Below are 27,500 nucleotides of genomic sequence, written 5' to 3'. Positions count from 1 at the left end.
AAGTCATCAATTAAAAATACACACTGCAGAACATAGCTATGCACACACACACACGTACACTGCCATACTGCAGAACATAGCCCCTCCATACACAACTTACATACACAAATCATCAATTAAAAATACACACTGCAGAACATAGCTATGCACACACACACACACACGTACACTGCCATACTGCAGAACATAGCCCCTCCATACACAACTTACATACACAAATCATCAATTAAAAATACACACTGCAGAACATAGCTATGCACACACACACACACGTACACTGCCATACTGCAGAACATAGCCCCTCCATACACACCTTACATACACAAGTCATCAATTAAAAATACACACTGCAGAACATAGCTATGCACACACACACACACACACACACACACACATACACACCTTACATACACAAATCATCACTGTTAAAAATACACATTACAGCATTTTCTACGTTCTGTACAGAGCCTGTGTTCTACTCTCAAACATGTGCGTTTGCACACGTGTGTGTGTTTGTCCAAGTGCGTGCGTTCGTGTGTGTGATTTACATGCAAACATAAGTGTGTGTGTGTGTGTGTTTTACACTCAAACATAATCTCGAAAGATTATAAGGTCCTTCAGGGCATAATATCCAAAATGTAAAGAAACTAAAATATCACAAATATCATCAATAAACAACCTAAAATATCACAAATATCAATAAAAAAACTAAAATATCACAAATAGCATCAATAAGGAAGCTACCATATCACAAATATCACTAAAGAAACTAAAATATCACAAATATCATCAATAAACAACCTAAAATATCACAAATATCATCAATAAAAAACTAAACTATCACAAATAACATCCATAAAGAAGCTACCATATCACAAATATAAATAAACTAAAATATCACAAATATCATCTATAGAAACTGAAATATCACAAATATCATCAATAACGAAGCTAAAATATCACCAATATCATCAATAAAGAAGCTAAAATATCTCAAAGATCATCAATAAATAACTAAAATAAAAAGTCATCCTTTTGTACAACTCCTTTTCCAAATTGCATATGCAAACACTCATTTGAATGTGCATACAGACACACACACACACACAGGGAGAGAGAGAGAGAGAGAGAGAGAGAGAGAGAGAGACAGAGAGAGAGAGAGAGAGACATGCACATACATGTATGAAGCTTATTTCTCTGTGTGTGTGTGTGTGTGTGTGTGTGTGTGTGTGTGTGTGTGTGTGTGTGTGTGTGTGTGTGTTGACACACAGGAGACAGACCGAACAACTCAATCATTTTGACCAATATGAGTGATTTTGACTTACACCAGTAAGCAAAACCCACAAGAATCTTGTCACACTCTTTTTCTGAAGTGATATAAGATTTGTTCTTAAAAAAACTAAATTTTCACTTCTGTTATATGTTAACTGTTGTATCGTTTGTTCTTTACTCTCCTGTGATATGCTCATCGGTTTGGACAGCGCAATAACTTTAACGCCATGGGATTTTCTCATGAGGTGACATTGTATGCAGTTCTCATAATAGCCAGCAGGTGGCAATAACTGACTCGGAATTTAACTTCAGTTTAACTTCAGTGACTCAGTACTAGCCGCCACTAATTAAAGATACTCTGCCTCTATAACGGTTCACGGAGTAAAGTATACATATCTTCTGAGGGTTTATACATCTTACTATACAGCATTTGTTGAACATTTTAAAACCATTTTATTTAAAAAAAAGAAAAAGATATTTGTTTAGAAAAAACTTGTACAGGTCAGCTACTCTTCATTTGTTCTGAAGGAAGTGGTGTGGTCATGCTTCCATCAAACTTCTTCCTCTTTCTGTGACACACCAGTCTTTTATTACCACAGGCATGGGTAGAAAGAATGCTTTCCACAGCAACAGTGTTCTGGGATGGAGGTTTAGGACTTGCAGTACTCTAATGCAGGCTTTGTGTGTGTGTGTGTGTGTGTGTGTGTGTGTGTGTGTGTGTGTGTGTGTGTGTGTGCGTGTGTGTGTGTTTTAGGCATTTGGTTCTTGCGGGTATGAAATCCGCAGCACTGGTGAGCTGAAGTGAGACGTGGGTGGAGCTGAGCAAGTGCTCAGATATCGCACACTGTTGTGGGCAGGGCCTGTGTCCAGCCCCTCCCCCTGGCCTCCAGCCTGTCCGTCACACATGCTGTGGTTGGTGGGGACCAGCGTGGGCATTACGCTACTGGTGAGAGAGGTGGAGTAGCGTGCAAGACTGTCCTGCATGTGCTGCCGGTACACCTCCATCAGCTGCGTTTCCAGGTAGCCATTGAGCATCGAGTTGGTCAGCCTCTGGTCACTCCCGGGGTTCTGCATGCTCTCGATCACCAGGTAACCTTCATCAGGCTCAGGCTGAACCTCCACTTGCTGCCCAAGCTCCTCCAAGGCCTCCAGGGAGCCGAGGTCCTGGGACTGCAGAAAGGGATTCTGGGACAGTGGGGAGAGGGTGGGGTGTGGCCCCAGGGTGCCCCCAGCCAGCTGCAGGTCCGGGTAGGCCTTACAGAAGCTGGGACACCAGGAGTGATAGAGCTGCATCCCCAGGTGATCCTCTGTGCTGTAGCTGGGGATGGTGAGAGCCTTGCTGTGTGCAGAGGTAAGGCAAGGCCCAGGCTTCTCCGGGCCTTCGGCCCAACAGGCTGACCAGGAGGAAGAAGAAGAGATATCAAAGGTATCAAAAATATTATCAACTCAACAGTTCACACAGCTAACATCTACCCAGGGAGACTGGTAACACTGACCCTTCTACCCAACTCATGAGATTAACATTTATTATCATTATCATAATTATTATTATTTTATCTTATTATGATGATGATGATGATGATTGTTCTTGTTGTTAGGGACTAATGAATTATGGAAATAACAATGTGACCAGGACACTGAATGTAGTGTCTTATGTGATGGGATCTGAGCAGGTATAACATTCACGTTTGACTGATTTGGGCCAAAGCTGCTCCTCTTCCTCTCTTCCACTTTTATCTTCACATGCTTGTCTGCGCTCGCTCGCTCGCTCTCTCTCTCTCTCTCTCTCTCTCTCTCTCTCTCTCTCTGTTTCACTGTCTCTCAGATTGTCTCCTTGCTTGTGTTATCTGATATACACAAGAGAAGCCATACTCATCTTAAATTTAAATGTCTTAAACTAACATTAGGACGAGACTAGTATGATTCGTTCTCATCACTAGTTTAGTGATGATATTTCTTTCTTGTCCACTCTGAGTCATTCAGAATAAAGAGAGAGAGGGAGAGAGTATGTGGCCACTGACAGGACAGGGAAGATTCCGACTCTGACTCTGCCTAGTACAAACTACACTACCCACAAGCCCCTAGTTCTAAAGCTACTGATTAGTAACCTCACCTGTGTCTAGTTATCCCTCATGTGTTCCCTCATAAGCCCAGTGTATTCAGCCTGTCATTGGTAAGTCTCATCTGCTTGCATTACGTTTCTGAGCCTTGGTAGTCTTTGTTTGTTTGTTTGTTTGTTTGTTTTGTCTTCTGGTTTTTGAACTCTGTATGCCGGTATTTCAGAGGTCCTTTTTTGCCTGTTCTCTGGGAATGGCCTCTGCTTGTGTTGCAACTGGGTTTCTGGATCCCTCTTCATTACTAAATCAGTTAACTGCAATCGAAACCTGACAGCACACCTCTCGTCCATTTCTATCATTGGACTAGAACTCATTTTCTCACAGATTATTTTTCTTTTTTCTGAAGTTGCCCAAAAAAATCACTCAATGTCACTGCCACTCTTCCTCTTACTCCTGAATTACTATAAATGAAAGCTGACAAAAGCTGACTAATAAAAATCTGCTTTCACTTTATCAAATGAACATTAATAATTCCATTTTGTTCCAGCCACAAGCACATCTGGGCCAGGTGCTGGACCACCAGTTACAGGTCTGATCTGGACCACCGGTTACAGGTCTGATCTGGACCACTGCTTACAGGTCTGTTCTGGACCACTGCTTACAGGTCTGTTCTGGACCACTGCTTACAGGTCTGTTCTGGACCACTGCTTACAGGTTTGTTCTGGACCACTGCTTACAGGTCTGTTCTGGACTACCTGTTCGAGGTCGGTTCTGGATCACCTGTTACAGGTTTGTTCTTGACCAACTGTTAGAGGCCTGTTCTGGACCACCTGTTAGAGGTCTGTTCTGGACCACCTGCTTGAGGTCTTTTCTGGACCACTTATTACAGGTCTGTTCTGGACTACCTGTTCGAGGTCGGTTCTGGATCACCTGTTACAGGTTTGTTCTTGACCAACTGTTACAGGCCTGTTCTGGATCACATTTTACAGGTCTGTTCTGGACCACCTGTTACAGGAGGTGGCAGGGAACTAAGGTCTGGGCTGACCAGGTGTTTGGAGGCCTTAGTCTGGGGCAGTTATCCTAGCTGCTTCTGTCCATTATTAGCTACCAGAATCAGGGGTGTCGAGGGGTGGGGCACAACCTAAGGGCAGAAGAACCTAAGCAACAGGACTAAACTGGGCAAAAGAACCCAAACAGCAGCTTTTCCCCATATAATAATACAGCAATAGTAGCGGGTCATTTAGATAAGGTACAGTAATTTAGCCTGAACAAGTTGGAGAGTTCACAGTGCAAAAGGTCATGTACTGTTCTCCACTGCTGAAGACAGCTGGCGTTTAAAGGATTTCTATTCTAGAAATCACATCACTATAAAACATTGAAATGGCGGCATGCTATCTGTACAGGTCACTATAAATAAGAGCTCTGGCCTCAGGTGACAAGAGGTTAAATGAGAGGCCAGTGGATTTATTCAGAAAACTACCTTTAGCAGAATTCTCCACTTGCTGTGTCTGTGGTGTCAGGGATGACCTGTAGCTCAGGGAGGGCATGAGGAGTTCAGGAGGAGCTATAGCATGGGAGAGGGTGTGTGAGGGTGCGCTCCGTTCTGCAAGGCATGCATGCTCCTTCCTGTGCTTCATAATGTGGAGGAAAGCTTCCCCAAGCATGGCTGCAACCTAAACACACACACATATCAGAAACAAACATGAGTATCAAGGAATTAATTCAAGTAGTATTAAGTTTATTTTGTACGGAACAAAACTGAATTCAAACATTACACATTTACCTGATATTTTTTATCCAAAACAACTTACAATTATGACTGAGTACAACTTTAGGGTTAATGGTCTGGTTTAGGGGCCCAACAGTGGCAACTTGGCAGTGGTGACAGACAGACACACACACACACACACAGAGTCATCAGAAATTTGAACGAGGAAAAGGATGAAGATCCAGGTAACCGAAAGAGAATGGAGTGAATTACAGTGAATCAGTAAATAAGTTCAGTCTTCAGTCAGTACACTTCAGTCTCAGTTAAACCCAGACATCAGACTGCGGAGCCGAGTGGATCTGACCTGACTATAGCTGTGCTTTTGTGGTTCACTACTACAGCTGTGATTCTGACTATAGATTCACTATTACAGCTGTGATTCTGACTACAGATTTTCACTACATATTCTCTACTACAGCTGTGGTTGTGTTTCACTACAACATCTGAGGAGCAAAAAAAATAACTCACTGCAGCAAATATCCTTCCATAGTTCAAACAGCATCCCATGACATATTAACAGTGCTCATGTATTGTCAATAAATGTCTTTTTGTTCATAATTGTTCCATTGTATTGTGGGTCAGAATAACATTCTGACAGAACCACACCCACACCGAGCCTCTTTGTCCCGGTAGTTATCACACAGTGTGACATGAGAGGCCAGTCAAACAGCTTCAGTGTTCAGATCACAGACATGGCAGTTATGAGATCCCAATCCTATAATCTTAGCTGCTAGCTCACTGATTTAACTTGCTTCTAACAACACCATGATCAAAGAACTTTATGCAAGAGTCATTCAGTCACCAGTGAAGATCTGGGTGACAGAAGTCATGTGAAAATCAGACCGCAAGACAACAAAAGCCAGTATTTGGACTCTTGGTCTAAGATGGCATTAATGTCTGTAACATTTTGTTAAAAAGGCCTTGACCCATTTCAATTAATCGATCAGTTAAGCACTTGATTGTGGCCAAAGTAGAACTACAATGACATTTTACTGTGTTGAATAAGGTTGCCAATAACAATAACGAAATCACAGGAAACAAAGTTGGTAAAAGCCGATCAGCTCTTAACGAGGCTACACACGTGGCTTTTCTTATGTGTTTGTAGCTGCTTTGTGCCAAAACAAGAAAGTAAGAGAGAAACCTACCGGCTCTGGTGTATAGACGAGGAGCTCCTTATTTTATAACAGCACAAAAAATCCCTTTCTCTTTTAATGATCTATCTATCTATCTATCTATCTATCTATCTATCTATCTATCTATCTATCTATCTATCTATCTATCTATCTATCTATCTATCTATCTATCTATCTAAATCTGTCTCTTGTCATACTTTTGAATACAACTGAAGTGTTTTTCTATTGCGCAGGCTTTCAAATATAAACTCACTTGCTCTCTCAAATTAACAAATTCTCTGCTCAAACCAGTGGAGCTATATAAAGAGGAAGTGCAGGCAGACACACACACACACACACACACACACACACATACACATACACATACACAAACACACACACGCACACACAATTACCAAAAGCAGAACTGAGAAAAGACACCCCCCCACACACTCCTCAACCCCACACATTTATGCACCTCTGTCTGTCTAAAGAGAAAGGTGTCTTGGTTAACCCTTTTGGTCAAAAATTATTTTGAATGATTGTTTTAAAAGTAAACCTCTAAATAAAACTCCTTTTTAAGAAATGTAAGACTTTCACCCACAACAGATTCTCAATCATCTCCATATTATTAGAAAGTTAACGCATGTCTGTCCTTTAGGATCTGTCCTCCTCCATGGACATACACAGTGCACTCAGCACTTTACACTTATTATTGTCAGATAGAGAAGAAGAACCCCAGCAAACTGAGTGCCAGTTCAAATCAAGAACCAATTCAAAACCCAGGTTCTGAGTACTGATTCGCTTCACTCTGCCAGCAGCCCTCCTCAAGAGCAGGTCTGTGTTGTATAACTAGGGGTGCGGGTGTAGCGAGGCTTCCCAGGGTGTGGTGTGGGTCCTGGGGGTGGGGCGGGGGGCTCCTTCTCAGTCTTTCAGCTAGTGAACGTACACGTTCCCAGTGATTAAGAGCCTAAAATAAGGAGTCTTCATCAGGGGCCAGGTCTGTACAGACCAGCGTATATGTCCTGCTCTACGTCAGGGGCTAGGTCTGTCATTGCTCATGAACATCCAACAGATGTTACACAGAAATTATACAACACTCTCTTAACAAAGAGAAACACACTTTAAAATGAGGGAGCCTTAAGAAGTGTTATTTTATAGTAAATGTAATCTAGGCCTACTGCAGAAGTAAACCGACAAGCTTAAAAGCCAGCACTGTCTGGGCATGAACATATAAAACACGATACAAGTAGACATCGTTTGTATAATAGCTAATAGGTGAACACTGTTTTGATAATAACTCTTAACAGGTTATTTGAGGGCAACTGCCACTCTGACGATGACAACACTACATTTCGTCGACTACAATGTGTGGTTTCTTTATTTGTGCTTTTTAAAATGTATTAATTTAGTCTCCATTCGGGCGAATTGCAGGCTGTGTGAGAGGAACGTCGTGAATAAACTGCATCGTTAGTTTGGTACGTTAGTTTCGCACGTAACGGTCAGACATAACGGTCAGGCCGTTTTGAAAGAGTTCATCAAAAGAGTTCCGCACGGCGCGCGGGTCTTCCTTTACTCAGGATTTCGCGCGTAAAACACATACGGACTTCAGAATGGTTCTTTTGTGGTCCCTCCAGATCCTCGCTGATTGGTCCAGCCAAACGTCAATCACCCTTTGACCACACCCCCACCCTCCCATTCAACCACTGAGTCTAATGTAGCCCAGCTTCACTGTTTACTACAGAATTAGTGCATAGCGGACGGCAGGCTCTCAGATCTGTGAACTCCGAATCATAAACGAGACCTGTTAGTTTTGCACAAAAGAAGAAAATTATCCCAAACTCAACATGCCCAAGAGAAAGGTATGTAGAAAAGCCGAACACAGCATGCGGATATACTTTTGCCCTTACAAATCAGTCGTGAAATTAGGAAGCCCTCGAGACAACGAGGGTTTTTTTATAAAAATCCTTTCGACTTGTCTAGAATCTGTTAGCGAAGAATAAAGCGTCGTTAATTTTAGGATTTTTCTGACAAACTGCTGCATTTTTCCTCGATGGCGCCGCGGAGAGGGAGAGGATATTCCTCGGCAGCTCTTTCTGAAGCTCCGCTGTGGGCAGGAGTAAAATCTCCATGCCCGTGCAGCCGCAGCCATGCTGTACATACCTCTCTGTCCATCTCCAACGCAGCCGCACCAAAACGGCCAATTATAAGCACGATAATGCGCAAACAACCATCGAAGGGGTATGAAAAAATACGCTAGTAACTCTAATTCTATGAATCGTGACGATTTTCCTCGGAGATGGTCGTATTGATAAACAATTTTAATACGTTTTCTTTGTTCGCCGTGAACGGGGGGTGTCATAGCGCCTTCTTGTCGCCAGATGGCAGTACAGAGCGCCAGAGTATCGTTGCGCCCCTCCCCCTTGTACTATAGCGGTGGCTCCTCTCCCGTGAAACGGCTGTACTGTTCACACCTGTACTGCCACACGGCCATAATCTGCGCCCGGTTTGAGATTGTTCTCCAAACAAACTGGTTGTACAGGAATCTGACATGTTTAAAGAAACCTTGGAAAACATGCTCCTCCCGACGGTCCAAGGCGCGGAAGCAGGACCTGATGTGATTGAGTTTGGGACGGTAACGTTAGCCAGGCAGGTTCGGCCCGGTCTCCGCGCTGCGGGGGTGCTCCATTTAAACTAGTCCCCGAACCGGGAGGCTCTTTGCATAAATGACTACACAAAAGTTAATTATTATGGAGCCATTATTTAAAACCTTGTACGTGTAAGTGGTACACCGTGTTTTAAGTGTAACTTTAGTTGAATGTAACTTTAACATCGAACAGGTAGGAAGTATTCAGTTTGTTGTAGTTTTAACATGGTGTTTAATTGCTTGCCTGTTTATTTTGCAACCCTTCCCTAACGTGAATGTTTGTGTTTATTTGTGTATTTACAGGGAACTGATGGAGAAGTTAAGGAAGAGGTAACGTAAACAGTTCTGTAATGATTTGAGAGAGACCAGCAATTTAAAATATGGGTTTGGGAGAGACCAGCAGTTTCACTGATTGATTGATTATACCATTGTCGCTCTTCTTAATGGTGCTCAACTATATGTCCAACATTTGTTCAACAAACGTGTGTGTGTGTGTGTGTGTGTCACAGCCCCAGAGAAGGTCTGCTAGATTATCTGCAGTAAGTATGCAAATACATGTTGTTTGTTTATTTGTTTTGTTTCTTCCTTTTCTTTGATGTTGGTACATAATCCCTGGTTTCCTGAAATAGGAGTGCCCATCTCCAGGGATACAATCACTACACAGGGTCTTTAATCCCACATATTCAGGTCATGGAGGGTTTGAGATGAGCAGTTTGGGCACTAATCTGGCTAGTTGGGGGTGTTCACATGCTCTGGGGGGAAGCCCCTCCCCCTGCACCTCCAGAAGTGTGTGTGGTCACTGTTTGGGGGGGGGGCAGCTATAAACTACCCCAAACAAAGGCCTTGTTTCTGTATGTCCAAAACGCAACACAAAAGGTGTAGAAAGCGTAATGTTTAACCTGTCGGTTCCTGTCCAGTTTGTTGTTGCTAAACAGCAGTGCAGGAACACTGATCTTTACATCTTAGGATGGGTCAGATCACTCTGCTGTCCACTGGAAGTCTAAACATATCTTCTGTGGGGATGCAACACTTGATGGCTGAATACGTTGATTTTGTTTTCTGCCTGTAGAAACCAACAACCCCTAAACCTGAACCCAAACCCAAGAAAACAGCCAAGGTGAGAAGGACAGGAAGAAGGCGCTCTGTTCCTCACACTGGAGGAGTCTGGCAGTGTGTGTGAGTGTGCGTGAGTGTGCGTGTGTGCGGAGATTCTGTTTGCTTGCTTGTTTGTTTATTGTACCTTTTTCACTGTTTTTAACAGAAAGAGAAGGAAGTGAACGATAGGAAGGAGAAAACGAAGGCAAAGACTGAAGAGTCAGAGGAGAACCAGTCAGAGAACGGAGAGACCAAGAGTGACGAGGTAAGACTAAGAGCTGCGTGGGGGCTCCTCTAGCTCAGTCACTAAACTGAGCAGCCATTGGCCTTCCTTTAACCCGAGGCCGAGAAATCTGATGCAACAATGGGCGTTACCATAGTAGCAAGTGACAGAGAAATGAGAATATACCAGTTCATCAGTGCTGGGTTCAGACTACATCCTGGGCTGTTGAGTCTGGGTAAGTTAGGTACTGTGTTCTCTGCCTGATTCAGGATCAGTGCTTGGACTTTGAGACACTGGGTAATTAAGTATGGTGCCCAACAGACACTGCTGACAAACAGCTGGTCAACAGACGCTACTGACACACACACACACACACACACACGCACACACACACTGCTGGCAAGCGGACACTAGTCAACAGATACTACCAACGCACACAGTGGAAGTCAACAGACACCACCAACACACGCAAACGCACTGAAAGCTAATCGGCATTACCAATACACACTACTGTCCAACATACACACAGCTGACCAACGGACATTAGCAGCACACACACATTACTGGACAGAAGACATTACCCACACAGATTCTGGGGTGTGTGTGTGTGTGTGTGTGTTTGTGCGCGTGTGTGTGCGAAGCTGAAACTGATCTTACTGTAGATGTTGTCCACGGAGTCTGACGTATACCAGCCAGACTTCATCTACATGCAGACTTTGAGGGGTGAATTCTCTGAAATGTATCTTGATACAATTTAAAAATGACATCACATAATAAAATAATTGAAATGTATTAACACCAACCCTCAAATGTATGCATGTATAATTTGTATTCAGTCACAGCAAAATGTGTAGAAAAGTTTTGATTAAATTCTTACTATAAACATTTCCAGGAGCAGGGTTGGAGCTAAACTCTGTAGGCTGGTAAACTCAAGGAGTGGGTTAGGCCTGTAGACTTAACTCTGTTTGCTATACACTATACAGACCGTAGACTTAACTCTGTTTGCTATACACTATACAGACCGTAGACTTAACTCTGTTTGCTATACACTATACAGACCGTAGACTTAACTCTGTTTGCTATACACTATACAGACCGTAGACTTAACTCTGTTTGCTATACACTATACAGACCGTAGACTTAACTCTGTTTGCTATACACTATACAGACCGTAGACTTAACTCTGTTTGCTATACACTATACAGACCGTAGACTTAACTCTGTTTGCTATACACTATACAGACCGTAGACTTAACTCTGTTTGCTATACACTATACAGGGACCAAAAAGAATTAAGAATCTTTTTTTTTTTTTGATAAACCATTTGTTTAAAGTAAGAGTAGTTCTTCTCTTTTGCCAGTAATTGAAAAGGTATATTCTTATTTCAGACATTTTGAAGACTTTTTTAAAATGGATCATTTTTATTTGGAGATGAGTGTGAGAGTATTTCCATTTTTTATAACTTACACCCAACAAACAAGCAAAAAGCCTACCCACCTGCCTAGAGACCTACATGTCTAATTTAAAAAAACAATTTTTTAAAAAGGTTTTTAAAAACACACAAAATGGGGGGGGAAGATCACTTGCTTGTGTATCCAGTGTCAGTGCATATTTGCGCACAATTACACACACCCACATATCTGTATAAACCTACCTACATCTGCAAGATCAAATCACTGTCAATGAAATGCATACATAAAATATAGAAGGCAGTGTATTCCCGACTGTTCCTTACACCAGCCATTACACACACATACAATTGTATAAACTGATAAGACATTTATTTATTTTTTAATTTAAAAAAAAACAACAAAAAAAACCTGAAAGTAATTGTTACATATCTGAGACAAGAAAAATGAAAAATAAACAAAGAAAACATTTTAAATAAGTGGATCTGAGCAGATCGTCTTAAATGAAGACACCTTTTTATAGAACGCATCTGAGTTGGGCTTTAGGTTGGTATAGAACTGTGATTTACATTTACAGCATTTAGCAGATGCACTTATCCAGAGCGACTTATAAAAGTGCTTTTACAGTAGGTTAGAGTCAAACATACCAATGAACTAGAATACAGGGATGAATGCTGATAGCTAGAAGTGCAAAATACATGATGTCTATCTTAAACAATGATAAGTGCTATAAACAATAAGTGCTAGAGTTTGTTAAACATAAGAAACAATACCCTACAATAAGTACTAAATGAGTCAGTCAGTATGGGAGCACTGTGATTTGTATCATGATTAGATTTGCCCAAGAGCTGTTCTCATTCACTCGTGTTCCCATACTTCTCTATCCAGCCTGGCTCAGGAATCATTAAGAGAAGCCATACATTTGTTTCTTCTAAATTAGATGTTGAAGACTTAAGAGGTTTCAGTCTATGGCCCCATTAGAAGGGGGTTGGACTTCTGTCTGTTGAGGGTGCAAAGCAAACGAACCCTGAAATACTAAAACTGTTTTTTAGAATAATGTGCACATCTGATTGGTACAGGTAATCCAACCTAACTTGTGATCAGTCTGCTTCTGTGATTGGTCGCAATGCAGGTTGAGAAGACTCCAGAGGCGGAGCCTGAAGCAGAGAAGGAGGAGCCTAAAGCTGAGTAGCACCCCACCCATCCATCCATTTTTTCTTTCCCATCTGTCTGCTGTCCTTCCCTCTATCCCTTTCTGTCTCCCTCCCTCCCCCCAGGTTCCAAGCCCCAAATGGATCCCTCTATCCACAATTGTCACCAGAAGAATATTTTTATCAGCAATTTTGTAAATACTGGTTCAGGTTTTTAGCACACAAAAAAAAAAGCTAAAGAAGAGGTTTTCAGTGGTAACCTCATCAGCTGTCTCCAACGTGAGCAGCGCCCGATGCCGTGACTTTGGGTTGGGGGATGTTGGGCTTTTGGTTTGTTTTATTTTATTTTTTTAATGGATGGTCTGTATCTTGGTTTAGGAGTTTAGACACAGGACCTGGATTAGCAGCTGGGTTTGTGCTCGTCTGTTAGGGACTATGGTATTAATCTTGAGTTTTTGTTCTTCATTTGGGGGTGTATTTTATTTTTCTTTAAAAAAAAAATTGAGAGAGTAGTAAATTCTGCAAATATGAAAAGAGAAGAAAAAAATTACATTAAACAAACTTAACATTCCGGGTGCCTCCTACCTGTGTAAAGTGTCATTTAGTCATGGCAATGTGACAAGGACAGTTGAACGGTTCGCTGGGATTGTTTGGGGGAGGGAATGGGAAAGTATGTATTTGTGGGATTTTTTTGAAACTACAGGATTTTAAAGAAAAAAAATTCTAATGTCTTTTGGGAGTTTTTTTTAAACACTGAAAATTCATCTGTGAAAGAGTAGCGTGCCCTGAATCTTACTCAATAAAGCCCTCATTGGAGTTTTCCTCAAAAAAATTTGTTTTCTTTGTTCAGATGACCATGTATGCAGGGTTGTGGAATAAATGTTATTGACAGGTTTCAGGCACTGCACACTCATCCGTGTTTCTCACAGTTCACACACTGCACTCTTCAGTGTTTCGCCAGTATATCCTGTTTACCTATTGTCATGGAGCAAGATTGGGCTGGGGGGGGGGGGTCTGAACCCTATTTCCTGAGATATCAGCAAGACACCTGGCACTCAGTCTTCACTACCAGCCAAAGGTGAATAAAATGTGGTCTGGTCTTGAAGACTTAAAAAAAACTTGAGCAGTGAAACCCTTTGTGAGACGAGGATGGGGAGACCACACTCTGGTATGCAGCGTGGGGACCAGACCTGGAGAAACACTGGTCTAATCTAATCTACTCTCCTACAGATTAAATTATTACATATGCAATAGATTACTAATCTACTCTCCTACAGATTACTCTCAGTATCTTTTATATCACGGATCTGCATCAAATACCAACAGCTCAGCGAGCTGCCATATGCTGTGGAGATTTACCCAACTTCTGGAGATGTACCTCTGCAGTTTAGTCTCACTCTCCATCTAACACAACTGAAGCAGACCATCAAGGTCTTCAGGAGTGTGAATATTACAGCTGGGCACCTTAGACTGAGGGCAGATCTCCAGGAGAAGAGTAGAGCTAAACTCTAGGGTGGCAGATCTCCAGGAGAAGAGTAGAGCTAAACTCTGTAGGGGGGCAGATCTCCAGGAGAAGAGTAGAGCTAAACTCTGTAGGTTGGTAGATCTCCAGGAGTGGGGGTAGAGCTAAACTCTGTAGGGGGGTAGATCTCCAGGAGAAGAGTAGAGCTAAACTCTGTAGGTTGGTAGATCTCCAGGAGTGGGGTTGGAGGTAAACTCTAGGGTGGTAGATCTCCAGGAGTGGGGTTGGAGCTAAACTCTGTAGGGTGGTAGATCTCCAGGAGCGGGGTTGGAGGTAAACTCTGTAGGGGGGTAGATCTCCAGGAGTGGGGTTGGAGGTAAACTCTAGGGGGGTAGATCTCCAGGAGTGGGGTTGGAGGTAAACTCTGTAGGGGGGTAGATCTCCAGGTCACAGTTCAAGGGAAGTTCAGGTCTTTTGAGGGAGTACAATAACAGCACTCCAGGTGTAAAGGGATAAATGTTTGCACAATAAATGCTGTGCAACAATAGCTTTTTTATTTATTTTTTTATTTTATTTTATTTATTTTTTTTAACTTCTTTAGAGAAAAAAAAAACTACTGACATGAGCATAAGTTTGGTTTGACATGGCCTCATGGTTGGGACTTTAGATACAGGGACACATGTTTTTACAATAAATATGGTAAGCAAATACTTTGACAAAACAGTTTCATGTTAAAAAAAATGAGACACCTGCTGATAAAGGCAAAGGGCTACAAAAATTGGTCTTCCAGATAAAGTTTATTTTAATGTGGTAGCCATTTAAATGAGATGACTGATACTGGGCTGAAATGCTCCTATTTCAAGAAGCAACACAGTGACGGTCAGCATGAACTGTAAGCATCTGTGCATGTGGGTAAACGAATCTATCAAAATGTCCGCACCTTGCCAAAAAAAGGTGAGTTCACCTGGTAGCCGTCTGTTTTCTCCGCCCCCCGGCGGCTGTGGGTGGTACTGCATGTACAGGCGTCCGCAGGGGGGCGCTATTGTTATAGCGCTTTGTTAAGCGCTGTGCTCCAGCCAGGCTGCTGTGAGGAAAAGGCCGTACGGGGGGACAATTCAACAAGGGCCGTTTAGCAAATAGAAGCGAAAGCCCGACCAACCTCACCGTAGAGCCCAGACCGGGCCATGGCATCGGAGCAGTATTCGCAGATCGAGGCCGGTGAGCACTGTGACGAAGTTTTCTCGCCCAAATATTGGAAATAATCCACTTTAAGCGTTTTAGCCTTTAGCTCCTGCGGCTAGGCTAGGCTAAGCTAGCTGGTGGTTGATCTCACGCTCCTTCTCTCTCCAGAGCTCTACTTTCTGATCGCCAGATTTCTTCAGTCAGGACCGTGCAGAAGGTCCGCGCAGGTAAACACCCTGCGTGTGTGCGAGAGAGAGTGAGAGAGTGAGAGTGAGAGTGTGAGGGGCTAACCTGCTGCTCTGCGTCCCCAGGTGCTGGTACAGGAGCTGGAGCAGTTCGAGGTGAGCCGCTTTTATTCCCCGTTGGCGATAGTAGCTGGTTTTAGGCAGATATAGGGGCTGTGTAACCGTGCGGCGGCGCCCAGCTCCGGTACGGACACAGCTCCGCAGCCTGGCTGTGTGCTCACCCTGCCTGTCCACCCTGCCTGTCCGCCTCCAGATCATCCCCAGACGCTGCGGCTGGGACGGGAAGCGGTACAGGCGAAACTTCCAGGACTGGGTGAGCAATAGCAACTTTAATACTCACGTTCATGTAGGAACTTTTACCGCAGCTGTTTTAAATTCTAATTTAATCATATAGGGCTTTATCATGGATCTCATACTCTATACCGCGTCAAAATGACATTTTTGTCCACGTATTGTATATTTGGCTGAAACTTTTTATATTGTCTTTGAATATATATTATTTCGTTTGAAATCCAAGTCTTTGTGCGGGTAGGGCGGGAGGGGGTTAAGCGAGGCCAAACACAACGAGGCGGGATTGGTTTGCTATAGCGTCACTCAAATAGGCCAGCCAATCAAATCCCGGTTACCATTTCGGTGATTGTTGCAAAAGCGCTGCACAATGCATGTGATTGGCCCGTATGTACAGACGCCTCGCGTGAGCGCGGCCGTGTGCGCGTCTGTGTGCGTGCGCGCGTCTGTGTGCGTGCGCGCGTGCTTGTTTGCGTGTGCGCGAGCTTGCGTGTGTTTAAATATTTGAGACTTTTAACGTTTTAAGCGTTTATTTACCAATTTAATTTTCGTGATATATAATTATATATAATTCTTGTTCATCTTAATAGGACTATACACAGAACACTTATATACTATGTGTGTGTGTGTGTGTGTGTATATGTTTTGTGTATGCTCATTTTTGGTCATTTCTGTGTGTGTGTGTGTGTGTTTGTATGGGTTAATGTATTTATTTTTGTGTGTGTGTGTGTGTGTGCTCTTTTTTTGGTCATTTGTGTTTGTGTGTGTGTGTTCGTTCAGGTGACTCTGAACCAGCATATTCCAGCAGATTACCTGTTGCGTGTGTGTGAGCAGGTGTGTCCACTAGTGGACACACATTCACCTCCCAGTGTACCCGGAGTTCACAGTCTACTGGGGACAGGACAGCAGTCACTACTGCGTACAGCAAAAAGTGAGACATACATGCTCTCTTAAACTCTCTCCACACACACAAACACTCACCCACAGACAGTTCTAAGGGTTCTTAAGAGTAGAGTTGTTCGTCACACACTTTCTCAGTGGTTTGTTTTTGGTTTTGTTTTTAAATGGGTACAAATCTGATGCACATAAACAAGCATTTCTTAAGAGATGAATCTCTCGCTCTCTCTCAGCTTGTTCTCATACAGTATGGACAGGCTCTGCAGTAGCAGCTCTACACAGGGGTCGACCCCCAGAACCTTCTGTCCACGTTACCAAACCACCAAACATTGGTAAGCCCCGCCCACAGACACAGCAGGTCACTGTTTTATCTTAGGAAGACTTTCTTATCTCTGTGTGTCACCTTTAGAGTTTATGCGTGACACTAGATGGTGCTGTTGGCATATAACACCAAAGGCCTGAGCAAACACAGGATTTATGTTTGACATTACAACGTTTAGGATTGGTACTGTATTTCTACACAGTGTATTATACACTCTGTACTGTATTTTTATATGGAGTTTGTCTATCGATACATATTTTAGTGGTCAGGAAATGTCCATCTGATATGAATGTTACAGTATGCACATTTAACAAAAACAAACCAAAAACACAGTGTAGTACCTGGTAACGACGTGTGCGGTTAGTAGAGATTCTTTTATAGATGACAACCTCTCTCTACAGTGTCAATCATGAGTGGTCGCCAGGCAACAGGGGTGGCTCGGTTTGGCCACGCCCTTCCTTCCTGCATGTATCAACACATGAAGATGCACAGAAGGATACTGGGACACCTGTCCTCTGTGTACTGTGTGGCATTTGACAGGACAGGCCAACGTGTCTTTACGGTAGTGTGTGTGTGTGTGTGTGTGTGTGTGTGTGTGTGTGTGTGTGTGTGTGTGTGTATATGTGTATGTGGTGGGGGGGTAGCTTCCAAATTTCATCAAGAATTTGACCTGAATTGTTTGTTCATGTGCATTAACTCGTTTAATAAGAAATGTATATCTGCAGTCTAATAAGTGTGCGTGTGTGCTCGGTATCTCTCTCTCTCTCTCTCTCTCTCTCTCTGCCAGGGTTCTGACGATTGTCTGGTGAAGATCTGGGCGACAAATGACGGGCGTCTCCTGGCGACCCTGCGAGGTCACGCGGCTGAGATCTCTGACATGGCGGTGAACTATGAGAACACACTCATCGCCTCCGCCAGCTGTGACAAAGTCATCCGTGTGTGGTGTCTACGCACCTGTGCACCCATCACTGTACTTCAAGGACACACGGCCTCCATCAACTCCATACAGGTGTGTGTGTGTGTGGTGTCTACGCACCTGTGCACCCATCACTGTACTTCAAGGACACACGGCCTCCATCAACTCCATACAGGTGTGTGTGTGTGTGTGTGGTGTCTACGCACCTGTGCACCCATCACTGTACTTCAAGGACACACGGCCTCCATCAACTCCATACAGGTGTGTATGTGTGTGTGTGTGTGTGTGTGTGTGTGTGTGGTGTCTACGCACCTGTGCACCCATCAACTCCATACAGGTGTGTGTGTGTGTGGTGTCTACGCACCTGTGCACCCATCAACTCCATACAGGTGTGTGTGTGTGTGGTGTCTACGCACCTGTGCACCCATCACTGTACTTCAAGGACACACGGCCTCCATCAACTCCATACAGGTGTGTGTGTGTGTGGTGTCTACGCACCTGTGCACCCATCACTGTACTTCAAGGACACACGGCCTCCATCAACTCCATACAGGTGTGTGTGTGTGTGTGTGTGTGTGTGTGTGGTGTCTACGCACCTGTGCACCCATCACTGTACTTCAAGGACACACGGCCTCCATCAACTCCATACAGGTGTATGTGTGTGTGTGTGTGTGTGTGTGTGTGTGTGTGTGTGTGTGTGTGTGTGTGTGTGTGTGTGTGTGTGTGGTGTCTACGCACCTGTGCACCCATCACTGTACTTCAAGGACACACGGCCTCCATCAACTCCATACAGGTGTGTGTGTGTGTGTGTGTGTGTGTGTGTGTGTGGTGTCTACGCACCTGTGCACCCATCACAGTACTTCAAGGACACACGGCCTCCACCAACTCCATACAGGTGTGTGTGTGGTGTCTACGCACCTGTGCACCCATCACTGTACTTCAAGGACACACGGCCTCCACCAACTCCATACAGGTGTGTGTGTGTGTGTGTGGTGTCTACGCACCTGTGCACCCATCACTACTTCAAGGACACACGGCCTCCATCAACTCCATACAGGTGTGTGTGTGTGTGTGTGTGTGTGTGTGTGTGTGTGTGTGTGTGTGTGTGTGGTGTCTACGCACCTGTGCACCCATCACTGTACTTCAAGGACACACGGCCTCCATCAACTCCATACAGGTGTGTGTGTGGTGATTACGGACCTGTGCACTGTGTTTGGGTGCGTTCACACAGTGCGATGTGTTCTGTGTTAGGGTCCGTTCGCTTGAAGCTGGAATAACTCAACCTTGTTTCTTTTGAATTTTGATTTTTTTTTAATATTCTCAGCCAGCACACATTTGTTCATTAAGATAAAAGCAGTTTTAGTTTCCAAATCCAGTTGTTCTAAACAGACCTTCACTTCAAACATCGCGTGTAAAAACATGTTTCTCTGTATCGTGTATATCGTTGTCCAGGTGTTTAGCAGAAATAACAACGTATGGGAATTTGATACGTTTTCTTTGCGTTCATATCTTACAGCGTGTGTGTAAGCGTAATTGGTTCTGTCCAGGGGTTTGTGTTCTGGGTATATCGTTATGCGTTCTGGTCTGTACAAACAACTTGTCACTAATAATAATGTTTTAATTTGTTTCCCTCTGTCTGTCTGCAGTTCTCTCCCTTGGCGGCGGGTTCTTCTCGGTTCCTGGCCTCTACCGGGGCAGACGGTATGGTCTGTTTCTGGCAGTGGGAGAGCCTCACCATGAAGTTCTCGTAAGTGTAGTGGTGGGTGTGCATGAGATTTGAATTAAAATGTATATACATGAATTTTTATTTCATTTTGAATGTAGATTTTATATACATTTTTCAAATATCACTGTTGGCAAATGCTGTGTGTGTGTGTGTGTGTGTGTGTGTGTGTTTGGATGTGTGGCTGTGTGTGGGTGTGTATGGGTGTTCAGTGACAGGCCAGTGAAGTTTATTGAGCGTTCTCGCCCTGGTGTTCATATATCCTGCTGTTCCTTTAGTACTGGTGAGACACACACACACACACACACACACACACAGTTAAATCAGTTCAGCTAGCATAGACACTTGTAGGACAGTAGGGGTGTAATGATGCATTGTGACACGATTCATCGTGATGCAGAAATGTGATGATGTGCATCACATTGGACTATATTGCGTTCTGTTTATGGGGCTATTTAATGTAGCTGCATTGTTTGAACACCAGAGGTCGCACCTGACCTGTAGCAAAGCTGTTACAGCAGCACATTTAATTGCAGGGGAATTAAAATCTCCTTTAATGTTTGCACAGTATTTTGTGTTTTGTTTGCATTGCTTTATGTTTCAGAAACAAAAAAGGAATGATTACAGTACAGTTTGTTTACATCTGTAAACTTCTGCTCCTAAATTTTTTTATTATTATTTATTTATTTATTTTTATTGCAGGGACTAAAGATTGCATTTTTTTGTTTGTTTGTTTAAACATTTTTTAAAAAACAGTTTCAGATATTGTGAGAAAATCGGAACGTGAACTCTGTATCATGAATCAAACCATATCGTGAGCAGAGTGTATCGTTACACTCCTAATGAACAGTGCACTGTGATGAAGAGATTACCTGTGCCATGCAATGGGATTTTAAAATGTAACCTTTCATTGCAATGACTCTGATCCTATGTGACCTTTGACTCTAGGTGGGATGTTTCTGGCTACTGGAGGGACCGATCATGTGATCAGGGTGTATTACCTGGGCGGTGAGACGCCCCTGAAACTGTCCGAGCTCGACGCACATGCGGTAAGGGGGGGGATAGTCAGAGAGGGAGAGAGAGTGAAAGATAATGGTTTGCTGTAATGGTAACACCTGCCTTTTTTTTTCCAGGATAAAGTCATTTCAGTCCAATTTTGCCACAACAGTGACAGGTGAGCTTTCTCGGCTGCAGTCTGATTAGCCAGGTTCTTCATGTTCCCAGAGTGTGACTGCTGTCATTGGTTGTGTTGACCTGCCTGTTGGCGTTTTGTGGGTGGCATTGTGCACTGCCTGTGTGGATGTTTTCTGAGCTCTGATCTATGTTATGGCTGAGCTCTGTGACTGCTTGTGTGTGTGTGTGTGTGTGTGTGTGTTGTGGCCTGTGCTCTGTGATTGATTGATTGCTTGTGTCTGCGTGTGTTGTAGTCTGCGGTTTGTGAGTGGCAGTCGAGATGGTTCAGCTCGTATATGGCAGTACCACCAGCAGGAGTGGAAGAGCACAGCCCTGGACATGAGCACAAGACTGCCAGGGTAAGAGAGTGTTAGTGTGAGTGTGAGCATGCTTCTTTGTCTGCATGTGTAACTGTGTGTGTGTCCCCTACAGGAGCACGATGTTGTCTGGAGAGGACAAGTCGACCAAGTTGGTGGTAACCATGGTAGCGTGGGACCGTAGTGACCAAACGGTCATCACTTCTGTCTCCAACTTTCTCCTCAAAGTTTGGAACTCCACAAGCGGTCAGCTACTACATGTGCTCTCGGTGAGTGTGTGTGAGATGTAGCTAGATTGGCTTGTTTGAGTTCTCAAAAGTGTTCTCCATCGGTCTCATTGGCTGTAGCACGTCTCGTGTTAAGCTGTGTTCTGATTGGCTGCAGGGTCATGATGATGAGGTGTTTGTTCTGGAGCCCCACCCTTTTGACAGTCGTATAATGTTGTCCGCCGGCCATGACGGGAACATCTATGTCTGGGACCTCAGCAAAGGGGTCAAGATACGCAACTTCTTCAACATGGTACACACACCACATGAATATGCTGTACACACACTCCACACCAGGGCTAATAAACACCTACAACACCCCATACTCTACACAGTGTGAAGATTTCATAATGGGCCAAACTAGAAAGAGTTTACTAACTAACTAATAAACATCTCTCCCTCTCAGATCGAGGGCCAGGGTCATGGTGCTGTGTTTGACTGTAAGTTCTCGGATGATGGTCAACACTTTGCCTGCACAGACTCTCACGGCCATCTCCTTATCTTTGGTTTTGGCTGCAGCCAACCCTATGAGAAGGTGTGTGACTGTATGTGTGCATCCGAGCTTGGATCTGTGGGCATTCTTGATCAGGAATTGGCTCTCCAAACATTCCCATTTCTGCCTTCTAGATTCCTGACCAGATGTTCTTCCATACGGATTTCCGACCGTTGATCCGGGATTCCAATAACTACGTCCTAGATGAGCAGACACAGCAGGCGCCCCACCTTATGCCTCCACCCTTCCTGGTGGATGTGGATGGAAACCCCCACCCTCCGCGCTTCCAGCGCCTGGTGCCAGGCAGGGAGAACTGCAAAGAGGAGCAACTCGTGCCTCAGCTGGGCTACATGGCTAATGGTGCGAGAACATTACCGAGAGCACAAATGGGAGCTGGAACAGTCAGTCCTGTACACGCAGCTCTAACGATGGTCATTTAGCGAGAGCACTACGAGATCTTTAACGATCTAACAGTTAGCAGTGCACATGCGGCTAGCTCCAGCATACATGTGTCCAGACAGACTTCCTGTCCTATGTCCTGCTGTGTCTATACTGCACTATAAACATTTTATTTAGCTTTTATTTAGCTTTGATTAGCTCTGTATAGTAAGCACACAATAACCTTGACAACAATAACAGTCACCTCTTCTGCTTTTAGAGTTGTAGCTAACATTTGTTTGTTTTTAATTTAAACATAAAAAGTCTACTGAAAGTGTTACAGTAATGCATTAAGTGTCCAGGGAAAACATTTTTCATGGAGTTGCTTTAGTTTAAAATATTGTATTTACAATAGTGTAACCTATAAACTCACCATCACCTAGGCGATGGAGAGGTGGTGGAACAGGTGATTGGTCAGCAGACTGTGGACGAAGGTCAGGAAGAAAGCCCATTGGACAGCCTGATCAGACAACTCCAGCACCAACAAGACGAGAGACTGAACTCAGGAAATCAGCCAGTGGGTGAGAAGGCAGCTATGACTATGGAAACCAGGCGAGACCGGCCCCGGGCCAAAGTTGGGCTGGACGTTGGGTTTTGGTCAGAGTTCAGCTTGTGTGATGAATGTTGTGTATAATTTGCTGTAATCGACCTTTAGGAAGGGCTCAGATAGCAGAGCTCAGGCCCATAGCACTGCGCCCCCTGCTGGCTGCTCACAGCGGCAGCATGGTAGCATGCTTTACGGTGTTTGTGGCTGTGGCTGTTTTTAGGTGGTGAAGCACAAGGTGGCCCTCTGTCGCCGCCTAATGTCGGCCTGCGGCGCAGTGGGCAGGTGGAGGGCGTGCAGCAGATACACAACAACGCCCCCCGCAGTCAGATGGTGATGGAGCGGGACCTGTTGGCCTGGAGCCGCCGCGTAGTGGTGAACGAGCTCCAGTCTGGAGTGTCCAGGTGACCGACCAGACCGCTGTCTCAGTAGAACCTCTACAGAGATTTGGCTATTGGAGGAAAAAGTGTGTGTGTGTGTGTGTATGTTTAGGGTTATGGAGGAGACTCGATTAGCCAAAGGAGAATTGGAACGTTCTCTCTACAATACAGAGAAGAGGAAAAAACCTACTAATGCTACTCGAGTAAGTTTCACTCGCGCATGTATACACACACACACACACACACACACACACACGTTCTAATGGCCAACCTTCTTTCTCCTGACTCCGCCTCTAGGAGGAGCCGGTGGGAGTGTGTCTCCGGTCTCTGCGGAGGCCCCAGAGGAGGCAGCAGCAGAAGAGACACGCCTACCACACTCGCTCCGCCCACGAGCGTAGACGCTCTGGACATGCTGTTTCCCGCACACACACTGACAGCATTGGCGACTCGGACAGCGATGCAGAGGTGCGAGAGCCCGAGCCCAAGGCCAGGCTAGTGTGCGGAGGCACTGTATTTAGGGATTTCACTGGAGCGCCTGACCCCTGACAGACTCCTGAAACTGTGGAGTTGTGTTCAAATCATGACCACACAAGTGCAGTAAAGGAAGTGGAATTGTGGCTCACCCAAGCTTCTTAAATGAACATGCGTTAAACATGATTACATTAACATCTCGCTCAGATACAATGAGTTACAGGTCTTACACTCACACCTGCCATCATTTGCACTCTCACGTTTTGGCATGTAGACACTACATGACTTTTTTTCAAACTCCACAACTTGCTGTCTTGTAATCAGAAATCTTGAAGTGGTCCAAGTAGTTTGTGCATTGATGTCCTGTGAGAAAACAAAGGGAAAAAGAACGACAAATATAACCAATATAAGGAATGTAAAGAAATGGATAGCAGGAAGAATAGAACCCACATAAATATAGGACATAACGAACATAACAAACACTGCCTCTCGGTTGTGACTGAACAGTTCACACACGGCGCTTGAGACCTGCTTTTTCCCCGAGTGAACTGATATGGGCCTTTACTGAGCATCTCCTAAATGTGTGTGTGTGTGTGTGTGTGTGTGTGTGTGTGCGCGCGCGTGCACGTAGCAGGAGGAGGACCAGAATGAGAACAGTGATGTCTCATCTGAAGGCGAGGCTCAGTGGGAAAATGCCACCAGCTCCAGGTCTGCTGATGCAAGATGACATCACACTTAATGTCCCGCCTACCAGCTGACATTACAATTAATGTTCAATGTAGTAAATTTAATGCATTAATGCCAATAACCAAAGTTGCATACTGACGTGATTTAAAGGTTTTCCTCTCTGATGTTCAGTGACTCCTCCAGCGAGTATTCGGATTGGACAGCAGACGCGGGTATTAACCTCCAGCCGCCAAAGCGGCCAATCAGAAGGCCAGCACGTGTGGCCGAGAGCAGCAGCTCTGAGGACGAGGGGGAGGAGCCACGGGAGGGGGAGGGACGACAGAGGAAAGAACAGGAGGAGAAGAAGAAGAAGAAGAAGAACAAACAGCTTAAACAGAAAGTGAGTTTACCTGTTTACCTGGCTGGCCCCATCTACATGGTCCTGCCCACAAAGGGCTGTTTACCTGGCTGGCCCCATCTACATGGTCCTGCCCACAAAGGGCTGTTTTAGCTTTTATGCAAATTTATTTCTCTGTGTGTGTGTGCGTGTGTGTGTGCGTGCGCGCGTGTGCGTGTAGAGTGTTCCTGCTGGTGAACTTGAAGAATGGCTTCCTCCACCCTGGATAATGGAGACAATTCCCAGAAGGTCTCCCTTCCTACCTCAGATGGGGGATGAGGTAACATACACACCACGATACAGGTCACACACAACCCATGCTATTACACACCTGACACAGAGCCTACATTCAAACTCCAGTACACACACACACACACACACACACACACACACACACACACACACACACACACACCTGACACAGCCAGCCAGCGAGACACTCCTCAGTGCCAGATAGTAACCTTCAGTGTGAAGATAACGGACCAAACCAGGAAGAGTTTAGTAACTAACTGATAAACCTCTCTTTCTCTAGCTCATTTATTTCCGGCAGGGTCATCAGGCATATATGCGAGCGGTGCGTCGTGCCAAAGTCTACAGCATCAACCCTCAGAAACAGCCCTGGAACAGACTGGACCTCAGGGTAACACACACGCACACACACACACACACACATACACATATATGTAAAAACCTGTGATACCCTCAGAGACCTCCTGGTTTGCAACATCTATATATGATATATATGAAGAAATATGTTAGTATATGTGCATGTATTTGTGTGTGTGTGTAGGATCAGGAATGTGTGAAGGTGGTAGGGATTAAGTATGAGGTGGGCCCCCCCACGCTCTGCTGCCTCAAACTGGCCTTCCTGGACCCACTCTCAGGGAAGATGACTGGAGACTCGTTCAGCTTAAAGTACACACACACACACACACACACACATATATCCATTTACATTTACGGCATTTGGCAGACGCTCTTATCAAGGGCGACTTACAAAAGTGCTTTGTCATTTCCTCATAGAACACATCCTAGTCAGTACAATAGGTTAGAGTCCAAGATAGCAATGAACTAGAATACAGGGATCAATGCTGCTGCCTAGAAGTATAAAAAAAATTTAACTCTATAACAGACAACAGTGTAATAAACAATACACTACAATAAGGACTACAGTTTCATTTAGTCAAGGAGCAGGGTCAGCAGTCATTTAAATATTAAATAGATGGGTCTTCAGTCTGCGTTTGATGAAGGGACTCTCCTATCCGGACAGCCAGGGGAAGTTAATTTCACCATCTTGGAGCCAGGACAGAAAATAGTCTTGATGCTTGTCTTCCATGAGACCTGAAGCATGATGTTTCAAGCCAGGCCGTACTTGAGGTTTGAAGTACTCGAGGTACAGATCGGGCTTTGACCATTGACCTCATCTATGGGGGAGCTGGTCCATTTTTGGCTTTGTAGGGGAGCATCAAGGTTTTACATCTGATGCAGACAGTTACTAGAAGCCAATTAAGGGAGCGCAGCAGCGGAGTAATATGTGAACTTCAGAAGATTGAAGACCAGTCATGCTGCTGCATTCTGGACAAGTTGTAGAGGTCTGATGGCTATTAAAGGAAGACCAGCAAGTAGTGAGTTGCAGTAGTTGAGCTTTGAGATCATAAGACACTGCACAAGCACCTGGGCAGCTACTTGCAAGAGAAAGTGTAGAAACTTTCATATGTTACAAAGGAGAAATCTTCAAGGCTGGGTTAGATTTGAAACATGAGTTGAGAACGACAACTGGTTGTCCAAAGTGATGCCCAGGCTACGGGCAGCTTCGGATGGTGATACCAGGGAGTTCTCAAAGGAAACAGTGAGGTCATGGTAAGGGTTGGGAGTACCTGGGATGTACAGAAGCTCGGTTTTACTGGGGTTGAGCTTCAAGTGTTGGGCTGTCATCCATGATGCAATGTCAGTCAAGCATGCTGAGATATGTCTGTAGACCTGCATGTCAGACGGTGAAAAAGCCTAATACTGAGCCCTGTGGAACACCAGTGGAGAGTCTACTCGGTTTGGATGTGGATCCTCTCCATGTCACCTGATAGGACCGTCCCTCCAGATAGGACTGAAACCATCTCCAAGCAGAGCCAGTCACACCGAGCCTGGACAGAGCAGAGAGGAGAATGTTGTGGTTTACTGTGTCAAAGGCTAACTAAAGGTCCATAAGTATCAAGACAGATGACAGTTTGTCAGCTTGAGCAGCATGAAGTTTCTCCATCACTGCTATGAGGGCCGTTTCTGTAGAATTTGCCGGTTTGTAGCCAGACTGATTGAGATCATGCAGCTGGTTCTGGGTGAGGAAAAGAGACAATTGATTATAAACTGCTCGTTCAAGGGCTTTTGAGAGGAAAGAGATAACGGTCTGTAGTTGGCAACATTGGAGCTGTTGAGTGTGGCCTTGAAGATTGGTACCACCCTGGCGGTTTTGAACACAGTTGGCACGCATCCAGAAGATAAGGAGCTGATGATGATGACAGATGAAAGGAAGCAGAGCTCTCAAATTAATCTGGAACAGGAAGGAATTGGATCCAGCAGACATGGAGGTGGATT

The 27,500-nt window shown here is 44.5% G+C and overlaps 3 protein-coding genes and 1 long non-coding RNA gene across 10 annotated transcripts in view; 2 read left to right on the top strand and 2 right to left on the bottom strand.

Moving 5' to 3' along the window:
• Nucleotides 1-1,699: 1,699 nt before the first annotated feature.
• On the bottom strand, nt 1,700-6,533 carry LOC113567882 (uncharacterized). 3 transcript variants are annotated; one of them, XM_081718592.1, is made up of 4 exons: nt 6,243-6,533; nt 5,113-5,200; nt 4,810-5,002; nt 1,700-2,666 (listed from the first exon to the last, which is right to left on the bottom strand). In XM_081718592.1, the coding sequence occupies exons 3-4, from the start codon at nt 4,991-4,993 to the stop codon at nt 2,023-2,025; spliced, it is 828 nt and encodes a 275-aa protein (XP_081574718.1). In that variant the 5' UTR covers nt 4,994-5,002; nt 5,113-5,200; nt 6,243-6,533; the 3' UTR covers nt 1,700-2,022. The 3 variants fall into 3 exon arrangements, with proteins under 3 accessions (XP_081574718.1, XP_081574719.1, XP_081574717.1); XM_081718593.1 differs by having other exon boundaries at nt 5,141-5,200; XM_081718591.1 differs by lacking the exon at nt 5,113-5,200 and having other exon boundaries at nt 1,702-2,666; nt 6,243-6,532.
• A 1,379-nt stretch (nt 6,534-7,912) lies between these two features.
• On the top strand, nt 7,913-13,566 carry hmgn7 (high mobility group nucleosomal binding domain 7). The gene is made up of 6 exons (XM_026996017.3): nt 7,913-8,071; nt 9,160-9,186; nt 9,366-9,395; nt 9,926-9,973; nt 10,118-10,216; nt 12,716-13,566. Exons 1-6 carry the CDS (start codon nt 8,057-8,059, stop codon nt 12,773-12,775), a joined length of 279 nt encoding a protein of 92 aa, XP_026851818.1. The 5' UTR covers nt 7,913-8,056; the 3' UTR covers nt 12,776-13,566.
• Nucleotides 13,567-15,272: 1,706 nt separating this feature from the next.
• The window catches only part of brwd3 (bromodomain and WD repeat domain containing 3), a 38,615-nt gene continuing 26,387 nt past the window's right edge, over nt 15,273-27,500 (top strand). The window contains exons 1-26 of one of the 4 annotated variants that reach the window (XM_035526732.2): nt 15,273-15,414; nt 15,547-15,605; nt 15,690-15,719; nt 15,877-15,936; nt 16,692-16,842; nt 17,042-17,140; nt 17,532-17,692; nt 17,918-18,139; nt 19,693-19,793; nt 19,982-20,052; nt 20,718-20,818; nt 20,903-20,943; nt 21,197-21,301; nt 21,375-21,528; nt 21,644-21,778; nt 21,932-22,060; nt 22,153-22,378; nt 22,840-22,977; nt 23,224-23,404; nt 23,493-23,583; nt 23,678-23,845; nt 24,486-24,559; nt 24,710-24,917; nt 25,096-25,194; nt 25,447-25,554; nt 25,705-25,829. In XM_035526732.2, coding sequence (XP_035382625.1) covers nt 15,381-15,414; nt 15,547-15,605; nt 15,690-15,719; nt 15,877-15,936; nt 16,692-16,842; nt 17,042-17,140; nt 17,532-17,692; nt 17,918-18,139; nt 19,693-19,793; nt 19,982-20,052; nt 20,718-20,818; nt 20,903-20,943; nt 21,197-21,301; nt 21,375-21,528; nt 21,644-21,778; nt 21,932-22,060; nt 22,153-22,378; nt 22,840-22,977; nt 23,224-23,404; nt 23,493-23,583; nt 23,678-23,845; nt 24,486-24,559; nt 24,710-24,917; nt 25,096-25,194; nt 25,447-25,554; nt 25,705-25,829 — 3,071 coding nt within the window. In that variant the 5' untranslated portion in view covers nt 15,273-15,380. Of the gene's footprint in view, nt 15,415-15,546; nt 15,606-15,689; nt 15,720-15,876; nt 15,937-16,691; nt 16,843-17,041; nt 17,141-17,531; nt 17,693-17,917; nt 18,140-19,075; nt 19,224-19,692; nt 19,794-19,981; nt 20,053-20,717; nt 20,819-20,902; nt 20,944-21,196; nt 21,302-21,374; nt 21,529-21,643; nt 21,779-21,931; nt 22,061-22,152; nt 22,379-22,839; nt 22,978-23,223; nt 23,405-23,492; nt 23,584-23,677; nt 23,846-24,482; nt 24,560-24,709; nt 24,918-25,095; nt 25,195-25,446; nt 25,555-25,704; nt 25,830-27,500 lie in introns of those variants that run through there. The other 3 variants (XM_035526731.2, XM_081720123.1, XM_081720124.1) reach the window with 3 other exon arrangements.
• LOC145659113 (uncharacterized) overlaps nt 23,854-27,500 on the bottom strand; it is a 26,723-nt gene continuing 23,076 nt past the window's right edge. The window contains exons 1-3 of one of the 2 annotated variants that reach the window (XR_014125124.1): nt 26,792-27,406; nt 24,678-24,816; nt 23,854-24,214 (exon numbers count right to left, since the gene is read on the bottom strand). This is a non-coding gene — a long non-coding RNA (uncharacterized LOC145659113). Of the gene's footprint in view, nt 24,215-24,677; nt 24,817-26,791; nt 27,407-27,500 lie in introns of those variants that run through there. The other variant, XR_014125123.1, reaches the window with a different exon arrangement.

Source organism: Electrophorus electricus, chromosome 8 (genome assembly GCF_041902795.1).
Source record: "Electrophorus electricus isolate QZ-2024a chromosome 8, ASM4190279v1, whole genome shotgun sequence".
NCBI lineage: Eukaryota > Metazoa > Chordata > Actinopteri > Gymnotiformes > Gymnotidae > Electrophorus > Electrophorus electricus.
This window is presented reverse-complemented; position numbering and strand designations above follow the sequence as displayed.

What these genes read in the sequence shown, in the direction of transcription:
- LOC113567882 (XM_081718592.1), bottom strand. Translation starts at nt 4,993, where the DNA reads ATGCTTGGGGAAGCTTTCCTCCACATTATGAAGCACAGGAAGGAGCAT. An exon ending in AGTGGAGAATTCTGCTAAAG is followed by an intron (nt 2,667 to 4,809) that starts GTAGTTTTCTGA and finishes CCTCCTGGTCAG; the next exon opens with CCTGTTGGGCCGAAGGCCCG.
- hmgn7 (XM_026996017.3), top strand. An exon ending in AACCCAAGAAAACAGCCAAG is followed by an intron (nt 9,974 to 10,117) that starts GTGAGAAGGACA and finishes TGTTTTTAACAG; the next exon opens with AAAGAGAAGGAAGTGAACGA. An exon ending in GAGAGACCAAGAGTGACGAG is followed by an intron (nt 10,217 to 12,715) that starts GTAAGACTAAGA and finishes GTCGCAATGCAG; the next exon opens with GTTGAGAAGACTCCAGAGGC.